At 33.5% G+C, this 20,492-nt stretch overlaps 1 protein-coding gene across 1 annotated transcript in view; it reads right to left on the bottom strand.

The window, feature by feature from the left end:
- Positions 1 to 16,301, bottom strand: part of LOC115890592 — a 98,314-nt gene extending 82,013 nt beyond the window's left edge. Inside the window, exon 1 of the mRNA XM_030910867.1 lies at positions 14,843 to 16,301. Coding sequence (XP_030766727.1) covers positions 14,843 to 16,277 — 1,435 coding nt within the window. The 5' untranslated portion in view covers positions 16,278 to 16,301. The remainder of the gene's footprint in view (positions 1 to 14,842) is intronic.
- Between the last annotated feature and the right edge of the window lie 4,191 nt (positions 16,302 to 20,492).

Raw genomic sequence — 20,492 nt, 5'->3', positions numbered from 1 at the left:
AAATTTTCGCGAAAAACGCATAGTTTTCGAGATATTCACAAAATACCGATTTTGGGCGCCATCTTGGCAAGATGGCGGCGCCGGCGGCAAGTCTGTAAATGTGCATTTTATGGATTTTAGTCAGGGACCCCAAAACCTATAAACCTGCAAAGTTTCAAAACTTCCGGACTTTTTTCCAAGCAGGACTCTTTTTTGATCCCCAATGACTGAACTATATTGCATATCGATAAATAGAGCATCTTTGTACTTTTAGAATTAAATATTCAGTTCATATTTGAAGATTTGAAGTTCCGACAGCGCGGTACTAAAATTCCCGGTTATGAAAAACAGTTACGGTTCCGTAAATCCTAATTACAATATACCACCAATGTACAGGACAATGGAAGTGCAACACTTTTGGAACAAAGACGGAATAGTGTTTACGATTTCCTGCTAAAGGTTGATTCTCACTATACCTTCGATATATGCTCCCTTCCGTTTACATAAAATATTATATCATGTAAATGAATAGGACAATGCACACTATCCGTTCCGTTTGCCTTTCGTTTCATATCCTTACCTTCCATACATTTTTTGGTGGACGGACTGAAGCGTAACGGAAACAGCGTTGTCAAATTCTTACATTTGTACCAGCTCTGTTAAAATTTAGCCGATATTTATTCATCCTTTCACTGCTTAATTAAATCTATTACCTTTTTCAAAAGAAACAAATTTTTAAAATAAAACTTTCGTAATGATAATAAAATTGTACAATAAAAAGTATGGAACTGCTACGGAACGGAAGCTTACGTATAGCGTCAATACAATAAAAATACGGAACGAGTATGAAATGGAAACGGAAGGTATAGTGAGGATCAACCTTAATTCACCAGATATGAACGTAATATAATAAAGAAACGAAATAACCCACCACACGAGAATTAAGAACTGCAGCAATCGAAAAATAGGAACAAATTCCACAGGTCTACCTAATAGATAATTTGATAGGTCCATAATGCCCGAGGAAGAAATACAGACTATTAATTTCAATGCTTTTCCCCATTTTTTATTTTCACATTGAATTTAATTTTTAAACTTTAAAAATCAATCTTTCATTATTTATTAAATTTAGTTTTAATAAAAGTGTAACGTGGAACGTCTTATGACTGTACCAAACATACATGTGAAATAATTTTAGACATGTGTAGAGTTATACAGGGTGGGCCACTGAAAACTTACAATGGCTATAATTCTTAAATCAAAAAAGGAATTAAAAAATAAAAAATACCGTTTCTATAATATCGAGGGGGAATACATATGACGTATTTTTTGAACCACCCCGACCTACCCCTTAGGCGGCACCCCTACTCACTTGAAAATCTTAAATGGCAACACCCCACTTGTGGCGCCTTTTTGGAAAGCCCATGAAAAATCCTAAACAATGATCATAAAGTTATTAGGGTGAAATTAAAAAACTACCCCTTACACAAAAAATTAGGTGGACATTAATGAAAAAAGTGATTTTTTCAGCATAAGTTACAAATTGGGAATGAGGCAAATGAGGTATTTTTCAAACCACCCCGACCCACCCCTAGGTGCCACCCACTCACTTCTAATCTCAAGATAGCGATACCCCACTTGTGACACTTCTTTGGAAAGCTAATTGAACTAAACGGTGGTCATACAGATTTCAACTTCTGTCTTCTTTCAACAATTACTGCTAAGTACTGATAAGAAATGAAGGTTTGACAATTTGAAAGAAATTTAAAATGATAATTTATTTTAACAATTGCCCAAAATGACAGCCGTTTTGTTCCATACAAAAATACAAACGATTTTCAAATTCTTTTCTCACTTTTTGGAAAGTCTCTCTCGGAATATTTCGACATGCTTCAGTTATCCTCTGTCGCAATTCTTGCAACGAACCTAGTTTTGTCTTGTAGACTATAGATTTAGTGTAACCCCACAAGAAAAAGTCTGTGGAGATAAGGTGACCTTGGCGGCCACTCGATTGGACCCCTTCTGCCAATCCATTGCCTTGGATAATATCTATCCAACCACCGCCTTGTGACAATATATAATACGGAGGGGCTCCATCTTGCTGAAAGTGTATGAGATCTTCATTAAGAGTTAAATTTCCTTCCAAATCTCTTTGATTTTCAACCTCATTTATAATGGCTGGCTCTATCAAATTGTTCAGCATTTCCACATAAGCATCACCAGTCAAATTTCCGTCGATGAAAAATGGACCTATAATTTTATCGCCTAGTATTCCGCACTAAACAATGAGCTTTTGGGGATGTTGGATGTGTCCTTTAAACAACAATATGCGGATTCTCATCACTCCAGTATCTGCAGTTCTGCTTATTCACAATTCCGTTTAAAAAAATGAGCACTCATCACTAAAACAAATATTTTTAGTAAGTGAAGGTTCACTTCGAATTTCCTCCGTCATTAGTTCACAGAATTGAATCCTCCTATCTGGATCGTCGTCGCCAAGTTCCTGCAGAATCTTCATTTTGTAGGGATGGAATTTGTGCATTTTCAATACTCTTCTGACAGATGTTCGAGGTATACCTGTGATTGATGCCAACTGGCGTGTTGATGCTTCTGGATTGACCGATACCTGACCAATAACTTCCATCTGCATTTCTTCATTCAGTACCCTGGGCCCTGTCCTTGTTTTATTTTTGACCGACCCAGTTTCTTGAAACTTTAAAATCAAATCTCTAACATAAACGTGACTTACGTTTTTGTCCGGACTTCTCTCATTGAAAGCACGGGCCGTTCTCAAATAACACATATACCTTCAGCACCATAAAGAAAAACCATTTGAATTCTTTCTTCCACAGTATAAACCATTTTTCTTTCAAATAAACGAATCAAATAAACGTTTAAAATACCACCAAATTTGCAAACGATTGAAAATCGATAAAAGACAGTGCAAAAACGCAAAGATATGCCGGTTTAAGATTCCTGTTTGTTAAAAGTAAAAAAATAGATGATAAGGAAGAATTTGCGTTATCGCAAAATTAGGCTGTAAAAACATCTTTGTGTTGCCTCTACATTTAAAAATGGCATTGATGAGATTAGAAGTGAGGGGATGTCACCTAGGGGTGGGGCGGGGTGGTTTAAAAAATGCCTCATTTGCCTTATTTAGCTGGGTCCCAAATTGTAACTTATGCTGAAAAAATTACTTTTTTCATTAATGCCCACCTACTTTTTCGTGTAAGGGGTAGTTTTCCAATTTCACCCTAAAAACGTTATGATCGTCGTTTAGCATTTTTCATGGGCTTTCCAAAAAGTGGGGTATTACCATTTAAGATTTTTAAGTGAGTAGGGGTGCCGCCTAAGGGGTAGGTCGGGGTGGTTCAAAAAATACGTCATATACGTCATATGTATTCCCCTTCGATATCATAGAAACGGTATTTTTATTTTTTTGATATCTTTTTTGGTTTAAAAATTATAGCCATTGTAAGTTTTCAGTGACCCACCCTGTATAATATGTATAATGAATGATATCGTGTTTTTATTACGACTACATGATGTAAACATTGACCGAATAAAATCTGCTTGAGAACCCTGCGGGCCTCTAGAAAAATTACAACCTTACGTTACACAGATAAAAAAGAAAGGAAGAAAAATCTGTTGGGGCTGCACAGCATAATGATTACACCCGAGTTTCCGGAAGACAGATTTTTCATAGTTTACTTTATTCGTTCCTGAATACTAAGACATTTTATATAATTTATTTCCAATTTTTAGAAATATACAGTTGATGATACTTATATATTTCAAATAGTCACTCACCGGCACGAAAAACGGGCACCTTGAAATTTTGATGTATTTTAAAGTTTTATATATTTTGTTCTAGTGGGCTGATTTTGATGATTTTTTAAGCAATTCGTAGCTAAATTATTTGATTTTTAGCATCTCTTTCTAAATTAAAAATGAATGTTCCCGTCTGCCCATTATAAGAGGGAAAATAAAATGTTGATATTTTGGTGAAAGTTTCAAACACCCTGTGAAATATATTAACAAAGCAAGGAATTTAAGGGTCTTTTCTCGATAGTTTATATTTTTATTCATCTCCATAGCTTTATTTTTATTGGAGATATTCGTTCTTGAATAAGACAGTAACGATTTACAGCAATTTTAGCATTGAAAGCATGCCTTTGCATTTGCACTTATAAAAGAGTGCTTATTGTTTTTGTAATGCCACTGTCATTAAAAAGTCATATTATTCTTGATTATTGACGATGCTAGATGATATTAAACTCATTAAGGCTTTTGGTAATTCCAATGGAGTTCCCATCCAAATTGTCTTCTTCAACTACTTAATAGTTCTATACTATCTAAACTTGACTATGGTGATGTTGTCTACAACTCTGCTAGAAAGTCTTACCTTGGTTAAAGTCTTTCTATGACTCCACCAGGGACTATGATTATCTTTGGGTGCCTTTAGCACCACACCGGTGGAGAGTCTTTATGCCTTATCTGGATATTCTTCCTTGTATCATACAAGAATTCTCCATACTCTTAATTATGGAATATCCATTAAGCCAAAGCTTTTTTTGATTGACTGTGGCAAGTTCTTCAACTTACAAGACAGTGAAACGTATACCGTTCATCCAAAATACCAACGCCCCATTAATATAAGATACCATCTATTTTCTTCCCAACAAAACATTCCTAATATCCCTGAATCCACTTCTTCCGACACAATGCCCCCTCCATGGAAGGATCATATTTCAGTTAATATGGAATACTTTGTAAATTAAAAAAATCTGAAACATCCAGATATCTTTATAAAGCTATTCTAATACAAATTTTAAACGAAAAACATCGTGACTATATTTGTTTTTACACAGATGGCTCGAAATCTGACCAAGGTATGTGCGGTTGGCTGTGCTTTTTACAGCCCGGTTGCTAATAAAAAAATCACATTACCTAATTTCTCTGGCATTTTAACAGCCGAACTCACAGCTATTTATCGGGCTCTTATCCAAATTCGGAGCATGCCACCGATTGAAGCATTAGTACTATCTGATTCACTTAGTTCCCTCAACAGTATTGCTTCTTTAAACCCCAAAAACTCTCTAACCTGCAGCATAGACTATGTCCAAAAGCAAAAATATGGTTTTAATGTAAAAAATACGAAAAAATGCTAGTGTCTTCTTCAAAAGTGAATATTTCTAAAAAAATAAAGCTATTAAGATATTGATATATTATATATATAAACGGGATTTGGTTTAAGTATTTAATACTCATTTCCAACTACAGCCTATTGCTGCCTTCCCGTTACCCTACGCCACACATCTCGATTTAGAGCGTCCTCAGCTTCTAGGTTACGAGCTTCCATTGCTTCCGTAACCGTTCCGTTCCAGGATTTTCTAGGTCTACCTCTCTTTCTTCTGCCCTGGGAATCCCATTGAAAAACTCTTTTTGGCCACCTGTTCTCCGGCATACGCAGAACATGTCCAAACCATTTTAAGCTGGATTTTTCGATTCGATCCAGTACTGTCTCCTCCGATGCATTCATGATACGCCTGACCTCGATGTTTGTCTTTTTTCCATCCTAGATATACCTGCACTTCTTCTAAGGTAGTCCATTTCAACAACTTGGATTTTGCGCTTCGCGTCTGCACTCAGAGTCCACAGCTCTGAACCATAGCAAAGAACTGACTCCACCAATGTTCTTCCAAGTCTCTTTTTAGTTGTTGCAGATAAGTTTCGGTCCCACCAGAGGCTGTTAAGACATCCAATAACTTGTTTGCTCTTCTGAATTCGGGTTTGTATTTCTTCTTTGCCCAAACCCTCGTTGTTGATAGTAGCACCCAGGTATTTAAATTTGTCTACTTGTTGAATCTGGACGTTTTCATTAATGAAGACTTCAAAACAAGCGTTGGAATTGACAGCTAAGTATTCGGTCATCTTTAGACTAACCTGAAGTCCCCATTTGTTGTATTCTTGATAAAGCCTCTTAGTCATGAACTCTAGATCGTATGAGTCCTGCGCAATCACGACCTGATCGTCTGCAAAGCTCAGGGTAAATAGTGTGTTGTCCCCAATGGGTATTCCCATACCTTGACATTTCGTCTTCCATTCCCTAAGGGCTACTTCGACGTAAGCGTTGAAGATCAGAGGAGATAAGCTGCATCCTTGTCGCAACCCTTTTGTGGTATTAATTGGATTAGATAGCCTGTGTCCTATCTTAACGTACGATTCATTTTCTTTATATAGCTCTTTTATTATCTTAAGCCTAGGTCTATCTACTTCTAAGATATTCAAGACTTCCCATATCTTGCTGCGTGGAATAGAGTCGTACGCTTTCTCCAAATCAATAAATGCTAGATGGACTTCTTGATCTACTGCTATCTTTTTTCCATCACCTGCTGCAGGACAAAAAAGGTTATCTGTGCAAGATTTCCCCCGGTGTGAATCCGCTTTGGTCTTCAGAGATTTTGTCACCAATACTGTCCCTGAGCCTACCCTGTAGCACCTTTCCAAAAAGTCTGCTGACCGAACTGTTAATGCTTAGGCCTCTATAACAAGTGGGGTCGTTACGATTTCCCTTTTTAAAGATGGACACTATGAGCCACTCGCCATTCTCGGGGTAGTTTACTTTGCAGGTAGCACTGGTTAAATAGCTCTGCCAGACGCCAGCGCAGTCTTTGGGTTCCACACTTTAACAATTCCGCTACAATATTACCAGGACCTGGTGACCGTCCATTTTTCATTCTTTTGAGACTTTGATGTACTTCTCTTTCGCTTATCATTAAAGTGCCTGCAAGGTTGTTCTCATCTTCTACTGCTTGGAATTCTGGTCGGTTTTCTGTCAGTAATTCTGCATAGTAGTTGCGCCATTTTTTCTATATCCATTCTATTCAAGAGCTTGTCCGTTTGATTGGTTTTCATTTGTCGGATTGTTCTCCATACCTCAGTACTCCGTGCGCCCCTATTAGGCTTTCCACTTGCTGGCACCTTCTTTCCCAAATATCTGTTTTTCCTACCTTAATGGCGGCTCGTACCTCTCTATTTTTTTGCTTGTAATGACTCCAGTTAGTATCTGTTCGGTCTGAGAGCCATCTTTGATAGAATTTTTGTTTGTCATTGATTAAGGCCTTTATGCTGTCAGTTATCCAAGCTGGTTCATCTTTTTTTTTTTCTGCATGTTCAGTTCACCTAAAACTTCGAAAGCTACTTTTTAATTAGGTTTTTAGGTTGGTATACTCTAGTTCTACATCGTTACAGGCTTTCACTTCCTCTAGGGCTACATCTAATCTTTTTCTGGTATAACCATTTATACCATATATATATATATATATATATATATATATATATATATATATATATATATATATATATATATATATATATATATATATATATATATATATATATATATTGATATATTATTAAAAACTCATAAATAGCATAAAAAATAGTTCTCTATAGACATGTCCGTTTATTTGTCATTTTTTGAACTTTTTTAGGTTACTGAATATTTTATATTTAAAAACTAAAGGTACAATATCACTGGGTATATGTTTGATAGCGCTGTAGAAGAGTAAACCTATGATGTATTTTTGTCATAAAGGTTTGTTTGAATAAGGCTAGATGATCTTTTTGGTTAACTGGTAATGCTTTATTTTTTATAACTAAAACTACTTAAACGCTAACAACCAAGCTAATCAAAACAGAGAACTTGCCTTAACTTAATAAGGTTCTTTCAATTTTTTTTTCCTTTCTAAAAGGAGATACAAATTAGAATAGAAGAAATAAAATGCAGAATTATCTAAAGGTAAGTATAATTGGATTGTTTAAAGGTACATAAACAAAGTACTCCACAAACGCATAGAAAGCTAATAGTAAACGATGTCCCCTTTAAACCAATTTGCTTAAAGTTGTATGTATCAATTGGGCTTAATAGTCTATCCCATTCGTGAATTACTGCCTCGCCAACAAACACCGCCTTTCCCTCTGTTCTGTTTAATTCCCTTTAACTAATTAATAACGTTTCTATACACCTCCACCATCAAAACCCTATTTGGGATCAGGTTAACAGTTGCTAATTGGTTAAGCGACGCGGCTCATTTTAAATCGAGTTCGGTTAGAACAGCTTCCGTGAAGAGTTAGTTACAGGAACACACAAAGACTTATTCTTTTTTTACCTAGGTTTATTTCGAAGTGATCCATACGTTAGTGCCACCCGAAAACCAAGAATTTCCTATAAAAAAGCAAGGTGGTTAGATAGGTATAGGTATGCTGTGATATGTACAGAGCGAGAAGGAATAGTAAAAGCGATAGTATATTGTACCAATTAAACATAAAAGGTAAGGGTGGCTGCTACCGCTTCTTCTTAAGCCTGAGCTGTTATATCGTTAGTGAAACGTGATAACCTGCTAACACCATTTTTTACGTTAATAAGTTTTTTATACCATTAGAAAGAGAGAAAAATACTCTATAAGTAGAGAAAGCAAATACATTTTTCCCATTAAAGAAAATTTGCAATTTTAACTCAATAATATCTGCTAACTCTCAGTGATCTGAAATAGCAACCGAAATGCTGCTAAGTCCATAATTTCCGTTACGATTACGCTAAAGCAAACACACGGATTCTTACACGTATGTTTCTTTAGGACAGTACTTCGATCCAGGGTCGCACTAGGCCAAAGGGGCCCGGGTGGCAATGTAAGGAGGGGCCCGTGTGGATTTTTTTTGCATTTTTTTTCGCCTTACGCTTTGGTCAATTTTTCCCTATTATATACAGGGTGAATCTTAAATAAATGTAAATGTTTTTAGGGGTAGTATATTTCAACCCAAGAAACACGATTATGAGTTTTTTTGGGCGATATTTTTTTTTTCTTTGAAAATTTGGAATTTTTTAAAAAAAATTTGGGAATTTTTTTTAATTTTTAGTTTAAAAACATACTTTGTTTGTAATATGGCAACAGAGGTAGTAGATTAAATTTACAAGAAAGAAAATCCAATGATTCTCAAAATTATAGCAAAAAATTGGAAATTTTAAAAGTGAAATAACTCGGTTGTTTTGGATTTATTTGAAAAAATGGTAAAGAGAAAATATTATGTTTCTTTTATCGATATTTACCAGCCCTGAATATTTGCACTTATTTAAGACTCATCCTGTATAGAAATCAGGGAACTACCGTAATGCAAGGGAAACCAATGCAATGCAAATGCTATAATGCAATGCAAAAGCAAATATTGTTAAGAATAAATAATGAACTATGAAGGGGGCCCGCGAAGGCTGGGGTCCCCCTAATAGTCATATATAAAATATGGCCAGTCCGACCCTGCGTCGATCCGTTCTGTAAATACGGGGTATCCGTAAAAGGTAAAGGGAAAAATGAAATTCTCTATATACGAGCAATTCATCGGCGTGCTATAAATAGTTTAAATAACATTACTTACTTGTACAAGAATTTCCATAATACCTAATCAGTTTTATTTTTTCCACGTTTTTCCACGTAAATGATACATAATTTTTATAAAAATTAAAATAATAAGGAGAAAAGTAATAAAAATTTAATAAAATCACGCACTAGTTTTCCAAGCTCGGTCTACTACCGTTGTATAAAAATTAGGATAAGCATGGAAGGATTCTACCATATCTTCTAAGAATTATAAGTTTAATTTTTAAATTATTTTCCTATTCATTAAGTCCAAAATGCTGCTACTTCAGATCTTTAAAAATGCATTAAAAATTTATTCGTTTTTGGACTTGTATGTTTTGCTTCTAGACAGACGACGATATTATAAATATATGGTTATGAATATCATATATTTTTTAAATTTAATTGATTATTTCTAAATCTGTTTGGGTAATATTCAATTCCATTTTTAAAATTTCAAACAATAAAGGTTGCTATCTCCAGAAGTATATTTTTATTTCTTATTTCTGCAAGACGAATATCTGCTATCTCCCTATTGTGTCTGAAAAAAATGATGTAACACGAAATATTGAGTTATATTTTTTCCCAGCAAATAAAATTCTTATTTCTTTATCATATTAACACATTAAAATACTTCCTACATGTCTACATATTTTTTGTACCATTTTTTTGCTCTCCTGTAAAATTAGGAATAATGGAGTTTAGCAGTTTATCAAATTTCACCGACGATATGTAACTTCACAACCGTAGTTAACTTGCTTAATTTGGTAATGTTTTATTTTTTATAACTAAAAATACTTGGTACGAAGTAATCAAAACGGAGAACTTGTCTTAACCTAATAAGTTCTTTAACATTTTTTGTTCAAGTTATTCAAATAAATGGAGAGACATTTATTAATCATGGTTTAAAATTTATGTGGAATTTTCTATGTACATGTCGGCGATTAAACACACGGTACAGTGCTCATACAAAGTCTCCATTTTTGGATAATTTTAATTCATGAGCAGGTTTAAATTATAGAGGTTAAAAATCAGTTTGAGTATTTTCCAAGAGTTTGGTTTAGGTATGTGGATGATATACAGGATGATCCGAACTGTATTCCGGAAACTTCGGTAGTATATTCTGCAGATAAAAATAAGTAAAAAAGTTCGTATAAATGTATGTCCTAAAATGCTTAGTTTTAGAGATACAGGGTGTAGAAGTTTCATTTTTATTTCGATTTTTTCTAAACAATTTCTGAAATAATGTAATATTATATATATGCAACAATATTTGGATGCAAATTGGTGTCTGGCAGTTTTTTGACATGAGAAATTTGATTTTGATGTCAATATGACTCCTACTAGTAGAGGGCGCCACCTACGTATGTTTTAACTGTTTTGAAGCCTAATAACTTTTTGTCCGTACCTGTATAAAACTACCGAGTGAAAAAGTATACATCTCTGTGATTTTTTACTTAAAAAATATCTCTGTGTAAAAATCGCTACGAGCAACCGTTCTTAAGATATTTAGAACGGAAATAGTAAATACATGTCATTATTGACGAAAAATAAACACGTTGAGTAGTTAGTTATTTCGCTGAAATAATAAATTTGGGAAATTTTTATTTTTTTAAATTAATATTAATTTTTTCTGCAAAAAAAAATGATAAAACAGTTTCTGTTGAACATTTGGCACAAAAACATTTCAAATTTATGATTTGAGTCTAATAACTATTTAGTCAATATGTTTATGTCAGTGATGACAGGTATTGATAATTTCTATTCCAAATATCTCGAAAACCATTACTCGTAGCGGTTTTTACCTAGAGACCTTTTTCACGTAAAAAAAGTCGTAAATGTATATTTTTTTACTCAGTAGTTTTATACAGGTACAAACGAAAAGTTATTACTCTTCAAAACAGTTAAACAATATGTAGGTGGCGCCCTCTACAAATAGGAGTCATATTGACATCAAAATCGGATTTCTCATGTCAAAAAACTCCCAGACACCAATTTTCATTCAAATATTCACGTTACTTCAGAAATTATTTGGAAAAAATCGAAATAAAAATGAAAAAGATATAGAAACTTCTATATCCTGTATCTCCGAAACTAAGCACTTTGGGACATACATTTATACGAACTTTTTTACTTATTTTTATCTGCAGAATCGTTTTCTTTCCATTAAATTTACCTATTTTGTATTTGTATTTGTTTGAATAAAGTAAAAAAATACCGAGGGTGCCATTTAAAAATTAAAAGTTGTCATTTCCGGCGAAACCGACGACCGACGAACCTTAGTTCCCGGCGAAACGTTAGTGACCGAAAACAATTGAATATGTCAATCAATCCTGATTTATGTCATAATAACATACCAAATCTCTTTTTTTTCTGAAAACATAAAAAAGTTATAGGGGTGAGCTCGGGGGTGAGCCACTTTTGAAACTCAACCGGTATAAGATTAAGCAAATTTTGAAGTATAAATTGTGGAAAATTTGAAAGTTTGTTAACCTTTTCTACTAATTAAAAATTACTACCACCAATTTTGACTTTCAAAATCCTTCATTCAAAATTAGTGATTTCAATTAGCGTAGAAGTTAATTTCAATGTAAGCATTCAGAACTTCGAAATCGGTGGTAGTAATTTTTAATTTGTAGAAAAAGTTAACAAAATTTTAATTTTTCCACAAATTATACTTCAAAATTTGCTTAAACTTATAGAAATGAAAACTGTATTGTTTTATAAGCTAATAATTAGGCTTTCTCTATGAATACAACTGACTACCGTAAGCTGTTGCTAGGATATTCGATTAATTTTAATTGTTTTTTAGAAATTGTGAATGATCGTAAACTTTTAAGAATAAAATTTAACTAAAATCACTAATTTATTTCACTAATTTCGAGGTTCTGAATGAGGCTTTATATATAATATTGTTGAAAAGGTATCTCGGTGTAATAAGCTTGTTAAAAAAATCCAACAAGCTGAAAAAAATAATGAGTAACTTTAAGTGAAACTGTAGTAGCCCTCCTAAACGGTAAAGTACAAAACTATATTTTTTTTGCTCAACTGTAAATTCATTAATTATATCGAGGCTTTACAGACTTATGCATCTCAAAGTTACATACAATAATGTAGGTAACTGTAAATTAACATTACCTTATTCGGTTTACTCTCCATAATAGAAAATGTTTTACAGTCCGTGAAAAAGTTTTTATTTTCAAATATAATCGCCATAAAAAACCCTAATTAACCGAAATATAGATTTTTGAGTTATATTACCTGCATATACGAGAGTTGTAATATACAGTTTCATGCAGCATAGAGGCACAGAGATAAAACCCGCATCATATAGATGTTTGTATCCAGGACTTTATATTCACTTTGAATTGGATATCAAATTGAAGGATTTTTATTATAAAGTGGTTAAAATAATTACAGCAGCAAAACTAATTTTTAACGATTAAATCTATTCATTATTTTTAATGGAAGAATTTTTAATCTTTATCAATACCTTAGTAATTAATCAATAATATATAAGTAGTATTGATGCTACCTGAAAGAGTGGAAAACTGTATTTTTCTGTGAAGTCCATTAATTGATAACATATATTTAAAAAAACAAAATGCATTACCAAAGTCTAAGTTTTAAATAACATTTTTATTTCGTAAACTTTGCTATTACCAGGAGATAAATATTTGACTAACAATGAATTGGTATTTATTGTTAAAATAACATTTAAACTGACGCACAACAAATAGAAGGACGAATTTAAAGTTTATTCGAGTGGAAATTTACGATTAGCGGTCAATGGAAGCGGCGGAAGTGGCGCTTCCCCTATACCTACGTTGAGACAAAAAGAAACGATTTTTTTTAATTAATAATCCATAGAAATTAATATGAATTTCGGTAACGGATTATAATATATACAGGGTGATTCATGGCGATGGCACGTTAGACGTTTACGGAGAAACGGTAACAGAATGTTTCTGAACATTTGGATTTTTACATAAATTTTTTAAATTAAATTTACATATTTTCAGAATTACAATATTGGTAACAAAGAGAGGCCAAAAATTATTTATTTTCGATTATAAACTTATCATACTCCACAATTTTTTTTTTCAAAAATTTTCTGTTGATATTTTTTCCTCAAATAAAATTTTAATAGCATCCCTATAAAGGCTTCTTTATTGTACAGCGTATTTCTTTATTGTGCGTGCTGATTACGCAACCTACTGTCATTTTTAAGCACATTTTTAGGATTTTAATTGAAAAACTTTAATGTTTGTGGTAATTTTTCAGAAAAAATACTCAATTAAAAAGGTGTCCCATAACAAAAGCTACGGTCAGGTATTATTTTTTTAAATATGGTACTTTTCAAAAATAATCAAATAATTGTTATTGCTGAAATTTGATAAATATAATTGTAATGTAAAGAAAGTGAATTTAAATAAATACATTTAATATTAATTTATATCAGAGAAATAAGACAATGTGATAGTAATGAGTAAGTTTATTTATAACTAAATTATTCAAATTAGAAAATACTCAGAAAAAGTATTCCCTTTCGTTATAAATAAACTTACTCATTACTATCGCACTGTCTTATTTCTCTGATATTAATCAATATGTATTTATTTAAATTCACTTTTTTGACATTACAATTATGTTTAACAAATTTTCGGCAATAACAATTATTTGATTATTTTTAAAAAGTACCCTATTTAAAAAAGAATACCTGACCGTAGTTTTTTGTTATGGGATACCTTTGCATTTTTTGTATATTTTCTGAAAAATTACCACAATCATTAAAGTTTTTCAATTAAAATTCTCAAAATGTGCTTAAAAATGACAGTAGGTTGCGTAATCAGCACGCACAATAAAAAAATGAGCTGTACAATAAAGAAGCCTTTAGGGCTCGAACTCACTTATAGAAAATAAAATATTGTGCCTTGAATTTGAGGGATTTCATCTGAAAAAATATTAATTTGGAAGAAAACCGGCAACAAGCGGCAGAAAATAATAATATTTCCGTGCAGTCTTCTGGTCGAAACGACCAACGGACGGCCAGGACGTTAGTGTGCTCTATATCATTTGATTTAATGGTTTTAGAGGTAGCTGCGGCCTGGCCGGTGCGACCTGATCGTCAGTGTGTTCGAGCCCTTATAGGGATGGTATTAAAATTTTATTTGAGAAAAAATATCAACAGAAAATTTTTGAAAAAAAATTGTGACCAAATGCTAGATTATCATAAAAATTACAAAATTAGCAATAACTCAGAAACGGTAAGGAATCGGACATATGTCTATAGGACTTTTTTGTTGGAAATAACCTCCCCCACCTCCTACTTTAATTTTATCCATCATTTTTGGGCCACCCTGTATAAATCTTGACATTAAAAAATCGTAAGAGCTAAGTGAGATGTCATTTTATGAATAAAATAAATATTTTCAAATACCACTTACCGAAAACCGATTCGTTGTCCAGTAAATTTTTCTTGACGTCGCTGACTTCAGTACCGCCCCCGATCACCGAGTCGGGTACCGTCGTTCTCGGCGGTTTACAGATCGGATTAACCTCCGTGATCAGTCCTTTCTTCATATCTAGATGGGCGCTCATGTTGATACACTCGTTCGACGAACTCCCCAGATCCCTACGCTTGCTCGGGAACCCGTGACGGTTCGTCTTTCGACAAAACAGACATGCCATAATCAGAATAATCGCTAGCAGAATAATGAGACCGACGGACAGTCCGATAATCAACGCACTGGACTGACCGATGCCCGTCATCACGCCTAAAAGCAAGTCGCTGTCTATGACAAGTGTGACGTTTTTCTCGTCTTCACCGCCAGGATTTTTCGCTATGCATCTGTACTCTCCCCGGTCTTTGTAACTCAAGTTTGTTATGGTAAGATTGTTCCAAGTGTACTGCCCATTATTGTTCTTAGCAGTAAAGTATTTCTGTTTGTTTTTTCTCGGATCGCGTTCAACGATGTGACCGTTGTTGGTCCAGTCCACGTCGGGTTCGGGCTCACCAAAAACCTTACAAATCAAAGTGATGTTGTTACTGGTCGCTTGAATTTGCGTGGATGCTAACGGTTCTAAAATAACCGGAGAACAGGCAAACTTCTCAGAGGACAACCAAGAAGTTCCCTTCAGTTTCGGCGGTTCTTCACATTCGGTAATATGAGTGATTAGATTATTTTTCTTTACCAGATTTCGAAAAGGTTCCAAGTTACAATCGCACACCCAAGGGTTTCCTTCAACGTTCAGACTGTTTAGTTTCGGAAGGGTGACCTTCAAGTCAAAATCTACCGTCTTCAACTTATTGTATGCTAAGTGTAAATTGCTTAGTAGAGGCAAATTTTGAAAGGAGTTCTTGTTGATGTTCTCAATTTGATTGTGATCGAGAAGCAGTTTCCTTAAGAACATTAAATTTCTAAATAAACCATCTTCAATAACATCAATTCTGTTGTAGCTTAAAGTAAGTATTCGAATTTTGACCAGTTCCGTGAATGTGTCTTTTTTCAAGGTTCGAAAATTGTTTCTGGATAAATCCAGTTCGATTAAAAGCTTCAAGCCGAGAAGTGCACCTTCGTCGATGATATCAATTGAACAATTTTGAAATTTCAGTTTGTGAGTGTCGATGAGTCGAGCAGCTATAAACTCACTGTTGCTGAGCGTGTGCAGGGGATTGTTGGAGAAGTCAATATCGCGAAGTTCGTTGCTCATGTCTTTAGGGATTTCGGAAAAATCCCTATGTGAGCAGTTCGCAGTTTTTTTACCGCTGACCCAAATACAAGAACAAGTATTACAGTTCTTTGTCCAGTCTGTTTCACTGGTCGTTAGATGGACGAACGTCATCAGCATAATGCAGGCATAGAAGTACGTCGATGGCATTGTGGTAGGACAGTCTATTCGTTACTTATCTGAAACAAAAGAGAAACATCGATTAGTTCAAAAGGTAACACTTTATGCAAATCAATTTGCAATGAAATCAAAAAAATATACAATCATTACATGGATGCTATCGTGGTGGAACTAGTTCCATTCCTATAAACATGTCTGGCACAGGAACGAAATGAATTAGTGTTTCTTAAAAGACTAGTTCACGAGATTCGCTCCACAGTTTCGAGATATAAGACACAGGTTACTACAGAAAAGTGTCGTGAATACTGTTTTTATTTTTAGTATCGTTTTTGAATATTTTATTAACTGTTACCTTCATATTTATTTCAATCATTTAGTTCTACCTACAAGTGTTAGTATTAAGTAATTTATTATTTGCTCCAACTCATTTGTAGTATAGTTTGTTAAACTCTGGTTTGAGTTTCTATTTTATTTTTTTGTTCTCATCGACAATAACTTACCTATATATTTTTATATAGTTTTTGATTTGGTAACGAAATAGTTGCTCTACTTGATAACTAAACTAGTCAAAAGGAATTAAGGATAACTTTGATAAATTTCGTTTAAACAAAGAAAATATATTTATTTAAATAAAAAACTCAAAATTTTAGTATGGATGCAGTCAATAATCACCACGTAGGCTAATAAAACTACGTGGTGATTATTGATACTTAAGTTTTGAGTTTCTTCTTAACTTAGTCAGTCACGACTAAACCACCAGCTGTTTTTTATTTAAATATAGAAACTTAGCAATATGTTCCTTAAGATTTAAGTTTAACATACAGAATTGCAAAAACGTACAACATATTAGAATCTAGATCGAGAAAAAATCTAGAAGAATATTAGATCTAGACTTATACTGTAGAGATCGAAATCAATAAGTGCTTTTAAAGCTCAATAAATACTTTAAAAAATTATTAATATATAATATTATTGTTTTCTGAGCGTGCGGTTTTTTTGTGATGGCTTTGAGTATAGTTTAATTTACATTGAAATAGTGTGCGTGATTATAAAATATTAATTTATATAAACTCACCGGCAAAAAAATCCGGCCACCAAAAATTAGACCCAATTTTAAAGTTGGATTTCTCTTTTTTTTTAAATTGAAAATTAATTCCTTTTTAACGGATGCTACGTCAGAAATTTTTATTCCGAATTTATTTTGAGCATATACAGGGCACAGTTTTTTGCCCGAATTTGTAACACCCTGTAGAGTGCAGCAGCTGTAGTAGCTATTGCTAAATCAAATCACATTGTAGTTACATCTTTTGTGAGCATTTTATTTTTTTAATCACCACATTATCTCTTTTTGTATGGAGATATGCTGTTTTAAAACGAACGTCTCGGAAAAATGCTTCGCAGGCATAGAGTTTTATGTGTAAATAATCAAGGCGACATCGACATATAGGCGAAAACGGATTCATGAGTATTTGCAATATGACAACAACGGCTGTCAAATTAAAAAATGCCATTATCTGTAACGGATGTTGCTCGCATTGTGGCTTTAATTGAGAATATTGGTACACCGTAGTTCTACTTTCAGTCGACAGAGTTTCAGCCGAAACCACCTACTCCAGTGTTGCCAGAACTCCGGATTAATCCGTAGATTTACGGATTTTGTGTACTGTACGTTAATAATACGGATTTTCTATTATTAAACAATTTAATATAATATTATATGACTAAACAAAGAACGGCGTTAAAGTTGGCTTTGATATGAAGATCGCTGATATTTCATACGTAAAATATTGCGGTAAATATCAATACTCAATCAGTCATTTCCAAGCCAACTAAACGACTTTTTTCAATCATACGAAATGGTCAGTATCTATAAAGAATTTTTATTTGTGTTGTTTATTCTATGTTTAATACGAATAAATTTTCAATACACAAAGGCGGATTTTTCATCCAAAGATATTTTCGTCAAACGTATTACAGATATTACACATTTTAGTACGGCAACACTGTCTTTGATATGTTTTTGCTAGACGAATTAGAGAAAATGAGTGTTTTATACGTTGGCTGCAGAATGAGTAAAGGCTCCATTGTACAGCACTTGAGACATAAGGGGAAATCAAATCAGACTTGTCATAAAATGGCCCATTAGGTTGTGTCAATCAACGGTAATACTAAATAAATACCATATTATTATTATATATAAGCAATTACACGTTTAGCAGTATTTCGTACATTATAAAAATTATACAGATCATACTATGAAGCATGATTTAAATCAAATAATTTAAATCAAGTGATTTTTTTTAATTTTAATCATGTGATTTAAATAAAAAAATAATTTTATTGAAACTTTATAATCAAAAAATAACTGTAAAAGTTATAAAAATATGTCCTAGAAAACTATAACAAATATTTCTATAACAGATAATAAATCGAAAAATAATAGTAAATTTTATAAAACTATATAAAAATATCTATTCATCAATTTAAAAGTTGAACCGATTTTTGAAGTAATTTCGTGTGAGTTCATAAGACCGCTAAACGTAGGGATTTATTTTAAAATTTATGTATAAGTAACAAAAATTCGCTGTTCGAATACATATCACTTGCAGACTAGTGCAGAACTAGGTTCTTCTGATATAGAGACTATATCTTCATTCCCGAAAATCTATAATCGTTGTCAGAAAATATGTTGTTTTATATTTTTTTGAAACGTTGGTATGTTTCCAAATTCTTACCGACATTTCGATTTGCAGTAAGTACTTTACACTTTGATATTAGATAATACTAATTTCATTCTCGACTTAAGAATATTTCCGAACAATAGTGTATTGTTTTATTAAGAGTAGAAATTATACTTTTTTGACGATGCCTAAAAATACTTTTAGGACGCTTGAAAAAAAAATCCTTTTGATCTGAAGCGAGCGACTTTTTTTGCGGAATATATTGGTAACCGACGTGGAAAAATGACACGCACCGTAGAAGTATTAATGTTATCGGTATCGCACAGAGTTATAAAGATTTAACCATTTAGGATAGGACATTAATTGGAAATAAGTCCTAGTCATTTAGAAATCCGATTTAAATATTGTTTTGAATTAAAATAAAAAAAAATCTGATTAAAATAAAAAAATCTGATTTTTTATTTTTTTAAAAAAATCATGATTTTTTCCAACCCTGTTACATGAATAGTTCTGACAAGATTTGTAATGCAATAGTTCTGATTTAGACCTATAACGAAACACAACGAAACACATGAGCGATAAAAGTAGTGATGAGAATACCGGTTCCACATGAGTCGTGTTACAATAGCGACCGTTCCAGAAAAATTCCGCGACAAAATACCGCGAATTTTTAACCGAGGTTCCGACTTCCAAAGTGACACGCTTATGCAGTATTTCTGGCATTAGTACCTACCTACTCCCAACCAGTGTTGTCAGCTTCTTACAATTCTACTAGCTGCTACAACCAGTCGTGCCATAAACTTAGATATAACTGAATATTGGAGATGGAGAATTGCCCTCTATAAAACCGTCCTAGATACTGGCTTTTGTCAATAAAAACTTATATAAACGTATAAAAAAAACGCAAATAAAATATTTGTATTTTATTTTATTTGCTTTTGCGTTTCATCTTTCAAACAACGCTATTTTATACCATGCCTAGTACATACCAAAAATCGCTATTTCGAAAGTAACGTAGCGACGCGACGGGAGCACCAAAGCCAATAGTAACCGACCAAATCGCGACAGGCAAAACCGGAACCCTAGAAGCGCTCCAGCGACTGCTGGAACGAAGTACGTCGCCACCCAGGTCGAGCGTCGATAATCAGTTACAGCAGGGACCAGTTACTTTTCTGTTCGTGACAGACGGAACTACGATTCTTGGAGTGCGATGGCTGGAGCGAAGTACGTCGCCGCCGAGGTCGAGCGTCGATAATCAGTTACAGCAGTTACCAGTTACTTCTGTTCGCGACAGGCGGAACTACGGCTCTAGGAGCGCGACGGTAGGTATATACCAGTTCCAGTTACAACTGTTGGCGACCGACGAAATCGCGACGGCTGGAGCTAAACACGTCGCTATTATAAATAACTTATAAGTATTATAATTATATATTATAATAATTTATTATATATTATATATAACATATATATCGTCGTTCTTCAGTAACAGGTTCCTGATTCGTTGTGAAGCGCGACACGACGTTACAAAAAAAATACAGCTCCAAAATCGCGTTATTCAAATACC

This window comes from Sitophilus oryzae, unplaced genomic scaffold (assembly GCF_002938485.1).
Source record: "Sitophilus oryzae breed Bouriz unplaced genomic scaffold, Soryzae_2.0 scaffold_888_pilon_pilon, whole genome shotgun sequence".
Lineage (NCBI taxonomy): Eukaryota > Metazoa > Arthropoda > Insecta > Coleoptera > Curculionidae > Sitophilus > Sitophilus oryzae.
This window is presented reverse-complemented; position numbering and strand designations above follow the sequence as displayed.